Below are 13,183 nucleotides of genomic sequence, written 5' to 3' on the forward strand. Positions count from 1 at the left end.
CACAGAAAGAGTGAAAAATATTAAAGGGAAAAACTGACTACAAAATTACTGATACTAGTCCGAAAAACTTGAGAGCTGGAAAAACAAATTATGTACATAAAATAAAATTACATGGGTAAAACACCCCGAACTGTTGTCAAGTGTTTTTTTTTTCTGTTTCCCAATTAACGTTTGGCGTTAATTATTTTTGTGGCCTGATTCGTTATCTGGAAATCTTTTCTACTCACTTTATATCATTTCAGACGTAGCACTATCTTATCGGTACACCCATCCCCCCATTGAAATTGTTTGAGGTTGTGTACCTTTCACAATTTCACAAGAGCCTTAATCGCGCTTATCACATTCTAGAAGTCAATGACACACTCGTACTCCTGGTACAACAAATGAATATTCTCTATTGCTAACTCAAATGCAAATTCTTCTAGCACACACAGCCCTTCCAATTCTCTTCCCATCCGGGTATGACCTTCTTGGCATTCTCGTAGCATCTAACAACATTCGAGAACTTTCTGCAGTCATATTCGGAGATCTCGAACTTGGAGACGGTGGCCAGCAGCGCAAAATCAGCGAGGGTCAGCTTGTTCAGTGCCGCATACTGCTGTCCCTCCTCCAATAGGGTGTTGAACAGTCCAAAGGCAGCATCGATCTTCTTGTAGTTTTCGGGATCTGCTAGATCTTCTACGCCAGGTAAACGTGTATGGCCCTTGACTCCCACACGGCCAAGTCGCCAGCCACCAGAGTTGGAATCACCAGATTATCACCAGTAGAACCAGGTCAACCTTCTTTTTGTTTAGCTCCAAACCCAATGCCTTGGACGTCATAAGAATGGAACGGCGGGGTGCCGAGTAGAGCATATAGTAAAAGTCCATAATGATGCTGTAACAACCTGCATGATTTTATAGTTTCAGAACTTTGAATGTTTATTTTTTATTTGAGTAAATTTAGCTATTTACTTTTTGCACGCATTTACTAAGTCTTCTTTATTGGCGATTTCCTGCTGACTGACTCTCTCTCTCTCTCTCGTAATTCAAACTGAGGAAAAGCAGCCGGCATATTTTTGAGCTTTTATTGCACGCAAAAGCGCCCTTTTACAATTCAAGAGAGAGAGAGTGAGACCTAAGAGCACAGGCATGCAATTTCTCTTCACCCACAAGCAACCCACACACACAATTAAACACAGCTTTCTGCTATTATATTCGTTGTTGTTTTGCATTCAGAAAAGTGAACACTTATTTAATGCGAATAAATTATTGACGCGCCAATTTGGAATTGTTTTGTAACGTGAATAAATATTAGATGAGATATATTTATGTTTACATAGTAGTAGTATAAAAAAACTCGAACTCGAATATCAGGGCAGGTGTTTAACTTAATCAAAGTATTTCTTGAACTCCAGGCAGCCGGCCCAGTTCTCCTCCCAGCCGGGAGTGACCTTCTTGGCATTCTCGTACCACTTGTTCACATTGGCGTACTTGGTGATGTCGAATTTGGCCACCTCGAAGGTGGACACAGTGGCGACCAGAGCAATGTCGGCCACGGTGAGGGAGTCGCCGGCAGCGTACTCCTGTCCCTCCAGGAACGTGTTCAGGAACTCGAAGGCAGCCTCGATCTTCTTGAATGCCTCGGGATCAGCGGGCGCCTTGGCGAACACCTGCGGGTAGTAGTAGTTGGCAAAGCTCTGGTACAGGGTTCCCATATCGAAGTACAGACGCTGGTTGATCACGGCGCGCTTCTTGGGGCACTTGGGGTACAGAGAATCGGTTTTGCCGTACTTCTCCACCAGATAGACCTGAATGGCGCGCGACTCCCACAGGGCGAATCCGTTGTCCACCAGGGTGGGAATGGTGTGCTGCGGGTTGATCTTCACAAACTCGGGCTTCAGATGCTCACCGGCCTGCAGATTGAGCAGCTTCTTGTTCAGCTCAACGCCGACGGCCTTGGCGGTCATGATCACAGAGCGGCAGGGCGAGGAGCCGGGCAAGTAGTAGAAATCAGCCATTTTTTTTTTGTTTAACTATACAGAAATTACACAAAACAGAACAGAACAGGTCAGAATAGAACAGAAAAGAACAGAATAGCAAAAAGATATTCAGCAATTACAGCAGACACGCTCTATAATTTCAGTTTCAGACAAAGGCGAAACATTAATTGCCCGGCGATTATAAAAATTCACTTGATAAATTACTCCCATGTTAGCCAGGGGGGCACGTTGACGATGATGTCATAAATACTCTTAGCTGGCTCCAACATTTCCTTCTTCGTTTGGGTATTTTTCCATATTTCTTTAGTAAATCGTTCCTTATTTTGTTTCCATATTTCTTTTTTAAATTGTTCCTTATTTTTTGCCACAACTAACTAACACACACACACGCTCACACACAGGCAGGGGAAAGGGTGGAAACTTACAGTTTGTTTGTTTGTTCGCGAAGCACACCACACTGTACCAAAATTGAAAAATTTCTGAACAGACTACGGAGAGGCAGTCGGCTTTTATAGCCACCGAGAGCCAGCCGGCAAACCAGCGCTGTTTGTCGGTCCAGTGTTGGGTTGGAGGGGCCGGACTGGGGGGGAGTCACCATAAAGAGAAACAGCCGCAAGTTGTTTTTCGTGTCTGCTAGCTCGTACATATGTATGTGTGTGTGTACATACACCCGTGCATAGGAATGTATATTTGATGAATGTGAAACGTTAGCAGAGGCAGAGTGAATAAAAAAGCGCTTGATATACGAGCACGAGTGTGTATGTAAGGTGTACACTGTACATACATATGTATGTATATGTATGTGCATGCATGTAGGCGTGGCTGCCTCCTTTGGCCTGCAGCTGCCACAGAAAGCTGCAACTTTCTAATGATCCCGTAGCGGAACGTTGCTCTTGCTCTCTTTTTCGCCTCTCTCTCCCACTCTCTTCTCTTCGAATTGATTTTCGTGGCTGCTTTTATTTCGCTCATCTCATTTATTCATTTGCAAACATCTGTGTTCTGTAGAATCCCAACAAAAGTTCTGTTTGAATACGAGAAACAACTGCTAAATTTTCGCTTAAAAATAAACACTTTTATCGAGTGCACAATATGTGAAAAACGAAAAACAAAAAAACAAAATGTACACGAAGCAAACAACAAACGAGATAAGAGGCCATATGCCGGCCGGCTGGCTGGCAAACACTCGTATCAGACATCCGCCAGAGCAAACACAGCAACAGTTGGCAGAAATTCCCAAGTAAAGTAGTTTGCTGTACCTACTGTACTTTTACCATATATGCACAAAATCTTACACTACACACATACACACTCGTATGTATGTACATATGCATAAATAAATAATGCAAAAATATGTAGACTTAGCCAAACGTTTAACCTTGATATTGAATAGAGTGTGACTCATGCCACTAGTTAGTAGCCATGCCACTATGGAAGGGTAGTCCAAATTAAAAGTCATTCCGAATACGTAGTTTATTATCGATTGATAGGCACACGCAATCGCTGAATAACTGACCGTTAGTCATTTATTTATACCAAAGGGACATGAGACCTACGAATTAGAGAACCTAATTTCTAATTATCCTGTAATTACTGTATTAATGGCCGCAACAGAAGAAAGAGAATGTTTTATATATTCCCACTCCCTGTATGTACATATTTTTCAGTTAGGTAAAGTGTTTTGACGACCTTGACTTTGCTGGATTCATTGCTGTGGCTATAGTACATAACTACAAATAAATAACATAAAGTTCAGCCTAGAAAAACTCAATGGAAAACCATCCCAATAACTGCTCTACTTCGGCAAAGGTGTCTATCATCTGGCCATGGGTTTGAATCTCTTTAAATAAATAATAATCTTGTCTTTTTTTTGCCCATAGTGTACCTATACTTCGGATTTCATAAAATACTACTAAAAAGACACCAACCTCTCGAACGTTCCCCGATAGCTCGCTGGTAGCTCGCTGGGGGTAGATAGGCGTCTAGTGCGCCCCATTATCATTTTCACAATCAGGAATAAAAGCCATCAGCATGACCAGCCAAAAAAATTCAATAACAAAACATTAAAGTGGCAACATATTTCGTGAGGGGGACACAGACACGTCACTCGGCGATTGCGGCAAACAAATTTCTCTTAATTAAGTTCCAGAATAGTCCGAATCTTGGTTGTGAAATCGAAAAAGTAACTCGTGCGTACACCTACTATGTGCTATATACATTCTTATGTGCATATATGTATGAACGTAAAACCCCAAAACCCTCCAGAACTTACTCATTGTCACAGTATTTGGAAATACACTGAATCATGGGAAACAAAAAACATAAAAAAACATAAACAATGGAGGTTCGACAATAACTGGTTTTTTGGTTAATTCACGAAAGAGCCGGCCAAAATCGTAGCGTAAAATATAGAGAAAGGTCACAGCAGAGCAAGAGAACCAGTTGGACAGCATTCAACCAGGGGGGTATGCGTCACAGGTACCGCGGTCTCAAACAAAAAAGGAAAGGAGCTGAAACGGAAAGAAACAAAACCAACTAAAGAGGCTCACTTCTGAAAGAGATGCAGAAATAAAGAGCAAACATCTGCGAAAGAGAAACGATGAGAGCCTAAAAAGCTTTAGTTGATACATACGTACATACAAGTGTAGAGTATGAACATGGGAGAGGGAGGAGAGTGTACATTCTGCTGAATATCATTAAATCCACTTGATGCTTATTTTTCTCTTGTGTAAATAAATACCGAACTTCGTAGCAACATAGCTGCTCTACTGTTAGGGTATAGATCAAATCTTTATGGCACGTCAATAGTTGATTAATCCTTTCGGGGATACATCTATAAAATATACTTATAATCACGACAATAATTTCCCCAAAGCATACATACATACATACTCATTTGTGTATTTTTGTATGCCCCAAACAAAAGCTTTCCCTGAAAACAAACACAAATTTTCATGCTCACCATGATAAGCACTTTTTTGCACAAACGTTCGGGAAGGTACTTATCAAAATAACGAACGAACACTTCTGGCATGAGTAATATTTTTGGTATATATAGGGGGTTTGCCTGCCTGTCCCAAATCAGTTTACTTTTTGCTCTACAGCGGCCCATACACGGTTTAAACGCATTTCTAAACATGGATTTCTATTATATGCCGGGTGGAAGTGGTTCCCGTGTCGTCATCATGACAGCCAAGGCACTGGGAGTGGAGTTGAACAAGAAGCTTTTGAACACCATGAAGGGGGAGCAACTTACGCCTGAGTTCATTAAGATCAACCCGCAGCACACCATTCCCACTCTGGTGGACAACGGATTCGCCATTTGGGAGTCGCGTGCCATTGCCACCTACCTGGTGGAGAAGTACGGCAAGGACGATTCCCTCTACCCCAAGGATCCCCAGAAGCGAGCTGTTATCAATCAGCGTCTCTATTTCGACTTGAGCACCCTCTACGATTCATTTGCCAAATATTATTACCCATATTTCCACACCGGCAAGCCCGGCGACGCTGAGGCATTGAAGAAGGTAGAAACCTCCTTTGAATTCCTCAACACCTTCCTGGAGGGACAGACATATGTGGCTGGCAGCCAGCTGACCGTTGCCGACATTGCCATCGTGGCGACTGTCTCGACATTCGATATTGTTGAATTCGATCTGACGAAGTATCCGAATGTGGCCAGGTGGTACGCGAATGCCAAGAAGGTGACACCCGGCTGGGATGAGAACTGGGAGGGCTTGCAGCAGCTGAAGAAGATTATCGAGGAAATGACGTCCAAGGCAAAGGCAAACTAAATTTGAAATGAATTGTATGTTAAGTTTATTAAAAAACATCTAAAAGTATTTACGTACATGCATGCATTATTGGTTTATTTTTGGGTCAGGCTTTATACCATTTAAGAGTGGGTTGGGTTGGTTGCCAAGGACAAATTACCAATTTTATCTTCCTGTAAGATGGCTTTTTATATCGACTGTTGATTCACAAAAACTCTCAGCGCTACCTCTCCTACTTGCCACACTTTCATGGGGGAAAGAAATATGCGCGAACTGATTTTAAAAATCAAGGCTGTTTGTTCGAATGCAACTGATAACAGATAATATATATAAAAATAGATAATAGATATAGATAATTTGTGTGATTGCAAAAATGTTTACAAATTTACTGCTTTGTTATATGGAAAATTTTGATAGCATTTTATTAAGTAACGACACCAATCCGAATGCAAAAAATACATTAATATAAATATATGTGTCGGTTGGCTTGGCTCCAACTCTATGGTTTTGATTATGGAATGGACTTGGTAACAGAAACTAGGATTAATAGTTAAGAGTTTAGCTCAAGATTGGCAACATAATTTCAATTAATTTATTTATAAAATATATTGCTATTACTCATTTGACAACTAACAAATATATAAGCTCTTAGTCCTCCTTTGGCTGAAAGAAGGGTTTCATCGCGAGGAGGTCTGGCAGGGTCTCCTCCCAGCCGGGGGTCACCTTCTTGGCATTTGCGTACCACCTGGCCACATTCGGATACTTCTTCAAGTCGAAGTCAACCACTTCGATCGTGGAGATGGTGGCCAGAATGGAAATATCAGCAATGGTCAGCTGGCTGCCAGCCACATAGTCCTGACCCTCCAGGAAGGTGTTGAGCAGCTCAAATCCAGTTTCGACCTTCTTCAGCGCCTCAGGGGGCCCGATCTTGCCAGTGTGGAGAATTTTGTAGTAGTAGCTGGCAAAGGCGTCGTACAGTGTGGCCAAATCGAATTGGAGAAGCTGGTTGACCAAAGCCTGCTTTTGAGGATCCTTAGGGTAGAGCGAATCGTCTTTGCCATACTGCTCTACCAGATAAATGAGGATGGCACGCGACTCCCAAATGGCGAGTCCGTCGTCAACGAGGGTGGGTATAGTGTGCTGTGGGTTTATTTTCAAGAATTCCGGATTCAACTGTTCCTTCGCCATGACATTGACAACCTTCTTGTGCAGTTGCACACCCACAGCCTTAGCTGTCATGACAACAGCACGACTGGCTCCAGGGCTAGGCATGTAGTAGAGATCCAAGTTGGGCATCTCCATTGTAACGTGTCACTCGACAGGCTACAAAAAAAGACTGAATTATGGCTACCAGAGCAGCTTGTTTATATACCTAGCTAGTTAGTTTAATATTGTTTTTTTTGTTATTAGTTATTGTATGTTTACCGCATTTGTTTTGAACAAATTTTGATAAGAAATTTCCAGAGAGTGTCAGCACTTTTCGATCGTTCAACCTTAGAACCGACTCTATAAGGCTGAACCAAGTACAGATTTTTATATATTTAATCTCGGTCAGTAGAAGATCTAAATATTCACAAAAAAATTTACTGGGAGTATGGTTATTATGAACCGTCACTGCATTATTGTATCAATTACTCAGTACATTAATATTTTTATTGCCAAAATGAGCTAATATACGAGTATGTGTGTACCATATTTGATAATGAACTGAAAGCTCAATTGTGATGTCATACAGTGACGAGCATATTTTCAGTAAAACCAGAACAAAAAGAGCGTAGATAATTTCGGAGGGGTATCGCTATATAAATGGAGACTGCTGCTCTTCTGATGTTAGTTCACTGCCACTCTGTAGCACACAAGGTGGTTCGATCGCGAGTTTCAACATGGATCTCTACTACTTGCCCTATCCTGGGCCCAGTCGGGCTGTACTCATGACAGCCAAGGCTGTGGGTGTGGAATTGAATAAGAAACTTCTGAACTACAAACTGGGCGAGAACTTGACGCCGGAATTCTTGAAAATAAACCCACAACACACTATACCCACCCTTGTTGACGACGGATTTGCCATTTGGGAGTCGCGTGCCATCCTCATTTATCTGGCGGAGAAGTACGGCAAGGATGACTCTCTCTACCCCAAGGATCCTCAAAAACAGGCCTTGATTAACCAGCGCCTCTACTTCGATATGAACACGTTACACGAGGCAAAGGCCGCACTTTTCCGAACTGGAAATTGCGGCGACGGTGCAGCTTGGACGAAATTGCAAAATGCTTTTGAGCTGCTCAACACCTTCCTGGAGGGTCAGGCATATGTGGCTGGCAGCCAGCTAACCATTGCTGACATTTCCATTCTGGCCACCATATCCACGTTCGAGCTGGTTGATATCGACTTGAAGAAGTATCCGAATGTGGCCAGGTGGTACGCAAATGCCAAGAAGGTAACGCCCGGCTGGGAGGAAAACCTGGAAGGTTTACTCTCAAGGAAACAATTGTTTGAGGAAATAAAGCCAGAATTTAAGAAAAACTTTTAATTTTAAGTGTTTCGATTCGATTTCAATTCTGTTTTTTCTATACAAAAGTAACAAGGAACAACATAAAAGTGGCAGAACCCATATGGGGTTGTTTTAATGCAGATATAAAGGTTTACCCTAATTTTAATTATTTTTATTTTCCAGTTATAAAATGCTTCATATGTCATCCGTTTCCATATTTCTGACGTCAGGTTATGGGGTAATACTTCCGCTAATTCACACGATAAATATTTGATATAGTTAATGTAAACGTCATTATTTCAATGGAGAACGATTGGGTACTTTCATACATGTACTATACTACGTTCGTACCTAGTCATTAGCCAAGCACCCATAATTATGTACAATCAAATATTATAATCGCCTAAAAGTGATTAGTGTCCCGTGGGGAAAGAGTATTCTGGGGGCAAGGCTGGCGTAAGGAATCCTTGAATCAGCCAAAGTCACACAAAGGCCATCAGACGCTTTGACGTCGATAATATTTAGGGTTAAGTGCTACCTATGCATGTAAAAATGTATCTATGTAAGTGCTTTAACCATGGTGAAATAGTGGAAACGATGACCCACACATTTTGAATATAATCAAAGAAAATATAACTACATACAAATGTAGATATAGTAGATAAAAAGAACTTTTGAATTCCAAACATTAAATTTTGTGTTATTCAAATCAAATTAAACACAAGAATTTATGAAAAAAATGCAAGAACACGATACTAGCAGAGTAGGTATATTTAAGAAATTTATATTGAAATTATATTGAAACATTGAAAATTATATACTTCCATTGAAAAGAGTTATATACACTTTTATGTGTGCATATATGTACATATAATTATATATATGTATCTGTCCATTAAAAATTAAATGGACTACACTACACTCAAATTTTATCATCGCAATGGTAATACGAGTACGAATCATACTACGAGTATATATGCGATCGATATGATTTCGGGTACCGCGTAGCTACATATATACATACATATGTATAATAAAAGCTTTGCTATAAAAGCTGGTCGTTTGTTTTTCATGCGTTCAGTAGCAAAAAGTTTCTGCTGGTAGCACAAGAGTCACAAGGCGACACATTTCTTTATCATGGATCTCTACTATCACCCGGCCTCGGCGCCTTGCCGCTCCGTCATTATGACAGCCAAGGCATTGGGAGTTGAGCTCAACCTGAAGATGTGCGATGTGTTGGCGGGGGAACAGCTGAAGCCCGAGTTTGTAAAGCTCAATCCCCAGCATGTAATACCCACCATCGTGGACAACGGATTCGTCCTTTGGGAGTCGCGTGCCATCCTCATTTATCTGGTTGAGAAGTACGGCAAGGAGGACGACTCCCTCTATCCCGCAGATCCCCAGAAGCGAGCTGTGATCAACCAACGCCTCTACTACGACATGGGCACCCTCTTTCAGAGCTTCTTTCAGGCTATCTTTCCGCAGATCCGGAGCCAAAAGCCAGCCACTCCAGAGGCAATGCAGAAGGTGGACAAGGCCTTTGGGCTCTTGAACACCTTCCTGGAGGAGGATGATTTTGTTGCTGGCTCTAGTCTGACTGTGGCCGACATCTCCATTCTGGCCATTGTCTCCACCTTCGAAGTGGTGGACTATGACATCAGTCAGTATCCGAATGTGACCAAGTGGTACGAGAATGTCAAGGAGGTGACACCCGGCTGGGAGGAGAACTGGGAGGGTGTATTGCTGTTAAAAAAGTACATGGAGTCCAATAGCCAGTAAATTTATTTATTTCATCATAATGAGTACACAGACATACTAGTCACACAATAAATAATAAATGTTCCCTTGGGCTGCTGCCCAATTATAAATATATTCTCTTAATATTATATTTATTAAATATAATCTTAGAATAGAGCGAGAGAGAGAGAGCGCCATAGGAGAGCTTTAGAGCAGCTCGTTGCTGCTGCTAAGAAATGCGTACATGAGAGCGTGAGAGAAAAGCTTACGTATGTATGTATGTGTGCATATGCAGTAAGTGCAGAGTATAAAGAATAAAGAATCGAAAGAAAGTGCGTAAACATTTGCGATGAACACTGCTGAAGTACAGTGCCGGCAGGTAGAGCGCGAGAGAGCAGCTTACATGTAGAAACGAAGAGAGCGGGTTCCTTTCCACAATTGTTTACACATTTCCATCTAATTGACATTGATCATAAAAGTGAGATTGCATACTTGTTGTTGGGTGGGGTGGCTATGAGAATTCCATTTGCCAGGGCACGACTATTTCCACAATGCAATAGCAATAAAGTTGAATGCACGCGATGATTACCCCCCTCACATAAAACTCTCCCCGTCTCCACAGACTGCACCGTGCTGGGACTGGGCGGCCATTGACCGTTTGACGATTAGAACATTCGCAAGTTTTGTTAACTAACAAACGTGCAGCTTCCCTGGGTTTTTGGGGGGGGTTCCCCCCCCCCCCCCCCCCCCCCCCCTTTTTTTTTTTCTTTTTCCCCCCCCCCCCGGGCCCCCCCCCCCCCCCCCCTTTTTTTTTGGGGCCCTTTTTTTTTTTTTTTTTTTTTTTTTTTTTTTTTTTTTTTTTTTTTTTTTTTTTTTTTTTTTTTCTCCCCCCCCCCCCCCCCCCCCCCCCCCCCCCCTTTTTTTTTTTTTTTTTTTTTTTTTTTTTCCCCCCCCCCCCCTTTTTTTTTTTTTTTTCCCCCCCCCCCCCCCCCCCCCCCTTCCTCCTTTTTTTTTTTTTTTTTTTTTTTTTTTTTTTCTTTTTTCCTTCCCCCCCCCCCTTTTTTTTTTTTTTTTTTTTTTTTTTTTTTTTTTTTTTTTTTTTTTTTTTTTTTTTTTTTTCCCCCCCCCCCCCCCCCCCCCCCCCCCCCCCCCCCCCCCCCCCCCCCTCTTTTTTTTTTTTTTTTTTTTTTTTTTTTTTTTTTTTTTTCTTTCCCCTCTTCCCTCCCCCTCCCCCGGGGGCCCGCGGGGGGGGGTGGGGGGTGCGCGGGGGGGTTTTTTTTTTTTTTTTTTTTTTTTTTTTTTTTTTTTTTTTTTTTCCCTTTTTTTTGTTTTCGGGTCCTTTCGGTCGGGGGGGGGTGGGGGGGGGGCGGGGCTTGTGGCATTGAACACTCACACACACACAGGCAGTCAAACACTCGTAAATCAATTACATATGCGAGTGTTTCGCATAGTTTACATTTCTGAGTACCGCGAGAGAGGGCTGCGTGAGAGGTTTCCGCTGGAACCCCGGCAAGGGGGAGTGGAGTGCAAATCGTTGATCGCCCCACAGTGACAAGAAAAAGTTAAATTGTTTTTTAACGAGCACATTAAAAGTACATTTTTTATTTCATTTAATTAACGAGCAAACACTAAATTTAATCCCATTCCTTCCAGCACACTTGGCTTGTACTTGGCTGCCGACCAACACCCTAGCTGGACTCTGCCTCCAGCTGTGGCTCCACCAGCTTCTGCAGCTGTCGATACTTGCGGATGGCATTCCGCACGAATTCTGTGGCACGTCGCACCCGCTCCGGAGTCATCTCATCGGCCAGCATGCGACCCACATCCTGGGCACCGCCCGAGCGCAGGATGTCCGCTGCCTTGGCGGGTATATCACAAATGGGCGTCATCCGACAAAGAGCGCTAGTGATGGCGCTTCCAAAGAGTATAACGCCGACGGCGGAGAGCACCACAGCGGCGATGCGGAACAGCGTGGACATGAGGATGGTCGGCAGCAGCTTGGAGGCAAACGCTAGCAGGGGATTGTTGGAGGAGGCTGGTGCTGGTACAGGTGCCACCACAGCTGTGGTGTCTGCTTGGCCAGCGGCATTGGCGGGCACCAGGAAGCCCTCATAGCCGGTCTGAACCACAATGGGGCCTGGATAGGGATAGAGGCCAGGCGCTCCAGCGGATATCGGCGCTGGGTAGCCGCCTCCAAAGGGAGCATACGCCGCGGCTCCGTACTGGCTCAGATACTGCTGAAATGCCTCGGGTGTGATGAGTCCGCCTGCATAGATGGTTGTGGGATCCATTGAGCTGGCACTGGCTTCATTGTCGGGCTGCAAACGAGATACCCTGATTAGCATTTCCAAGTGCAGGTTACACTGCTGTGCGAGAACTTACCGCTGAAGACACCTCAGAAGACTCTGCCACCTGTGGGCTCGTCTCGCTGCTGTTGTTGGTTGGCGCAATCTCCCCCTCCGGGGAGTGTGAGGAGTGTGTGGAGTGGACACTCCCCTCGAGCAGCTTGTCACTTTCGTCGATGGTGTTTGGTGTGGCTGCCGGTGGTGTCGCGTCCAGTGCTGGCACACTGAGTGCTCCTCGAATCGTCAGCAGCAGCAGCAGCAGTAACACCGAATGGGATTTGCATTGTAGGCGCAACATTTTCATCACTTGGTCTTCGGCTATCGACTGATCCTGCTGCGTGCTCTGGCTGGACCCTTTATAGGCTCGTTTTCGCTGGTCCCAGCTGAGGCCATTTTTCTGACATTATTTTGCAATTTATGTCACATTTCCGGGAATTTAATTCCAGCCCAGAACAGCCCCTTTTTCCAGAATCCTCTAAACGAGGCATTGTTCCATTTACCTGTCCGGGTTCGGTACAGGTAGATGATCATGCCGCCCTAAGATTCGGGATAATCCTTACAGTGCTGGCCATAATTATCAGCCATGTACATGTGTATGTCCTTGAACGGCCCAGCACGCGATGCGGACGTGGGCGGGCGAGGTATCTGACGAGTCTGATACGAGTCTTCGTTGTAAACACCTCAAATTTTCAAGTGATGCCAATCACTGTCCATTCGAGTGGCTCCCCACCTCCGAGCCGAAACCGAAACCGAACCTGCAGCCCCGCTATAAGGTGCATTGAATTGGAAAATTTGTTAGCAATCAATAAAAAATAAACGAAACATAGCTTGGGAAAATTATGTAGTCGTATAATTTTAGACACG

At 43.5% G+C, this 13,183-nt stretch overlaps 5 protein-coding genes and 1 pseudogene across 5 annotated transcripts; 2 read left to right on the plus strand and 4 right to left on the minus strand.

Moving 5' to 3' along the window:
• Positions 1–200: 200 nt before the first annotated feature.
• LOC111064913 lies at positions 201–1,111 on the minus strand (annotated as a pseudogene).
• Positions 1,112–1,195: 84 nt separating this feature from the next.
• Positions 1,196–2,500, minus strand: LOC111064904 (glutathione S-transferase 1-1). The gene is made up of 2 exons (XM_022352752.2): positions 2,407–2,500; positions 1,196–2,014 (listed from the first exon to the last, which is right to left on the minus strand). The coding sequence occupies exon 2, from the start codon at positions 1,997–1,999 to the stop codon at positions 1,370–1,372; it is 630 nt and encodes a 209-aa protein (XP_022208444.1). The 5' UTR covers positions 2,000–2,014; positions 2,407–2,500; the 3' UTR covers positions 1,196–1,369.
• Positions 2,501–5,055: 2,555 nt separating this feature from the next.
• Positions 5,056–8,291, plus strand: LOC111064918 (glutathione S-transferase T2-like). Its single transcript, XM_022352774.2, has 2 exons — positions 5,056–5,747; positions 7,625–8,291. The coding sequence occupies exons 1-2, from the start codon at positions 5,116–5,118 to the stop codon at positions 8,274–8,276; spliced, it is 1,284 nt and encodes a 427-aa protein (XP_022208466.2). The 5' UTR covers positions 5,056–5,115; the 3' UTR covers positions 8,277–8,291.
• On the minus strand, positions 6,300–7,067 carry LOC111064898 (glutathione S-transferase D5-like). Its single transcript, XM_022352740.2, has one exon. The coding sequence runs from the start codon at positions 7,048–7,050 to the stop codon at positions 6,397–6,399; it is 654 nt and encodes a 217-aa protein (XP_022208432.2). The 5' UTR covers positions 7,051–7,067; the 3' UTR covers positions 6,300–6,396.
• Positions 8,292–9,327: 1,036 nt separating the features above from the next.
• Positions 9,328–10,102, plus strand: LOC111073885 (glutathione S-transferase 1-1). Its single transcript, XM_022366477.2, has one exon. It carries the CDS (start codon positions 9,375–9,377, stop codon positions 10,014–10,016), a length of 642 nt encoding a protein of 213 aa, XP_022222169.2. The 5' UTR covers positions 9,328–9,374; the 3' UTR covers positions 10,017–10,102.
• A 1,517-nt stretch (positions 10,103–11,619) lies between these two features.
• LOC111082653 lies at positions 11,620–12,623 on the minus strand. Its single transcript, XM_022378882.2, has 3 exons — positions 12,465–12,623; positions 12,357–12,431; positions 11,620–12,292 (listed from the first exon to the last, which is right to left on the minus strand). The coding sequence occupies exons 1-3, from the start codon at positions 12,621–12,623 to the stop codon at positions 11,663–11,665; spliced, it is 864 nt and encodes a 287-aa protein (XP_022234574.2). The 3' UTR covers positions 11,620–11,662.
• Between the last annotated feature and the right edge of the window lie 560 nt (positions 12,624–13,183).

The sequence above is a fragment of the Drosophila obscura genome, unplaced genomic scaffold, assembly GCF_018151105.1.
Source record: "Drosophila obscura isolate BZ-5 IFL unplaced genomic scaffold, ASM1815110v1 contig_150, whole genome shotgun sequence".
Classification (NCBI taxonomy): domain Eukaryota; kingdom Metazoa; phylum Arthropoda; class Insecta; order Diptera; family Drosophilidae; genus Drosophila; species Drosophila obscura.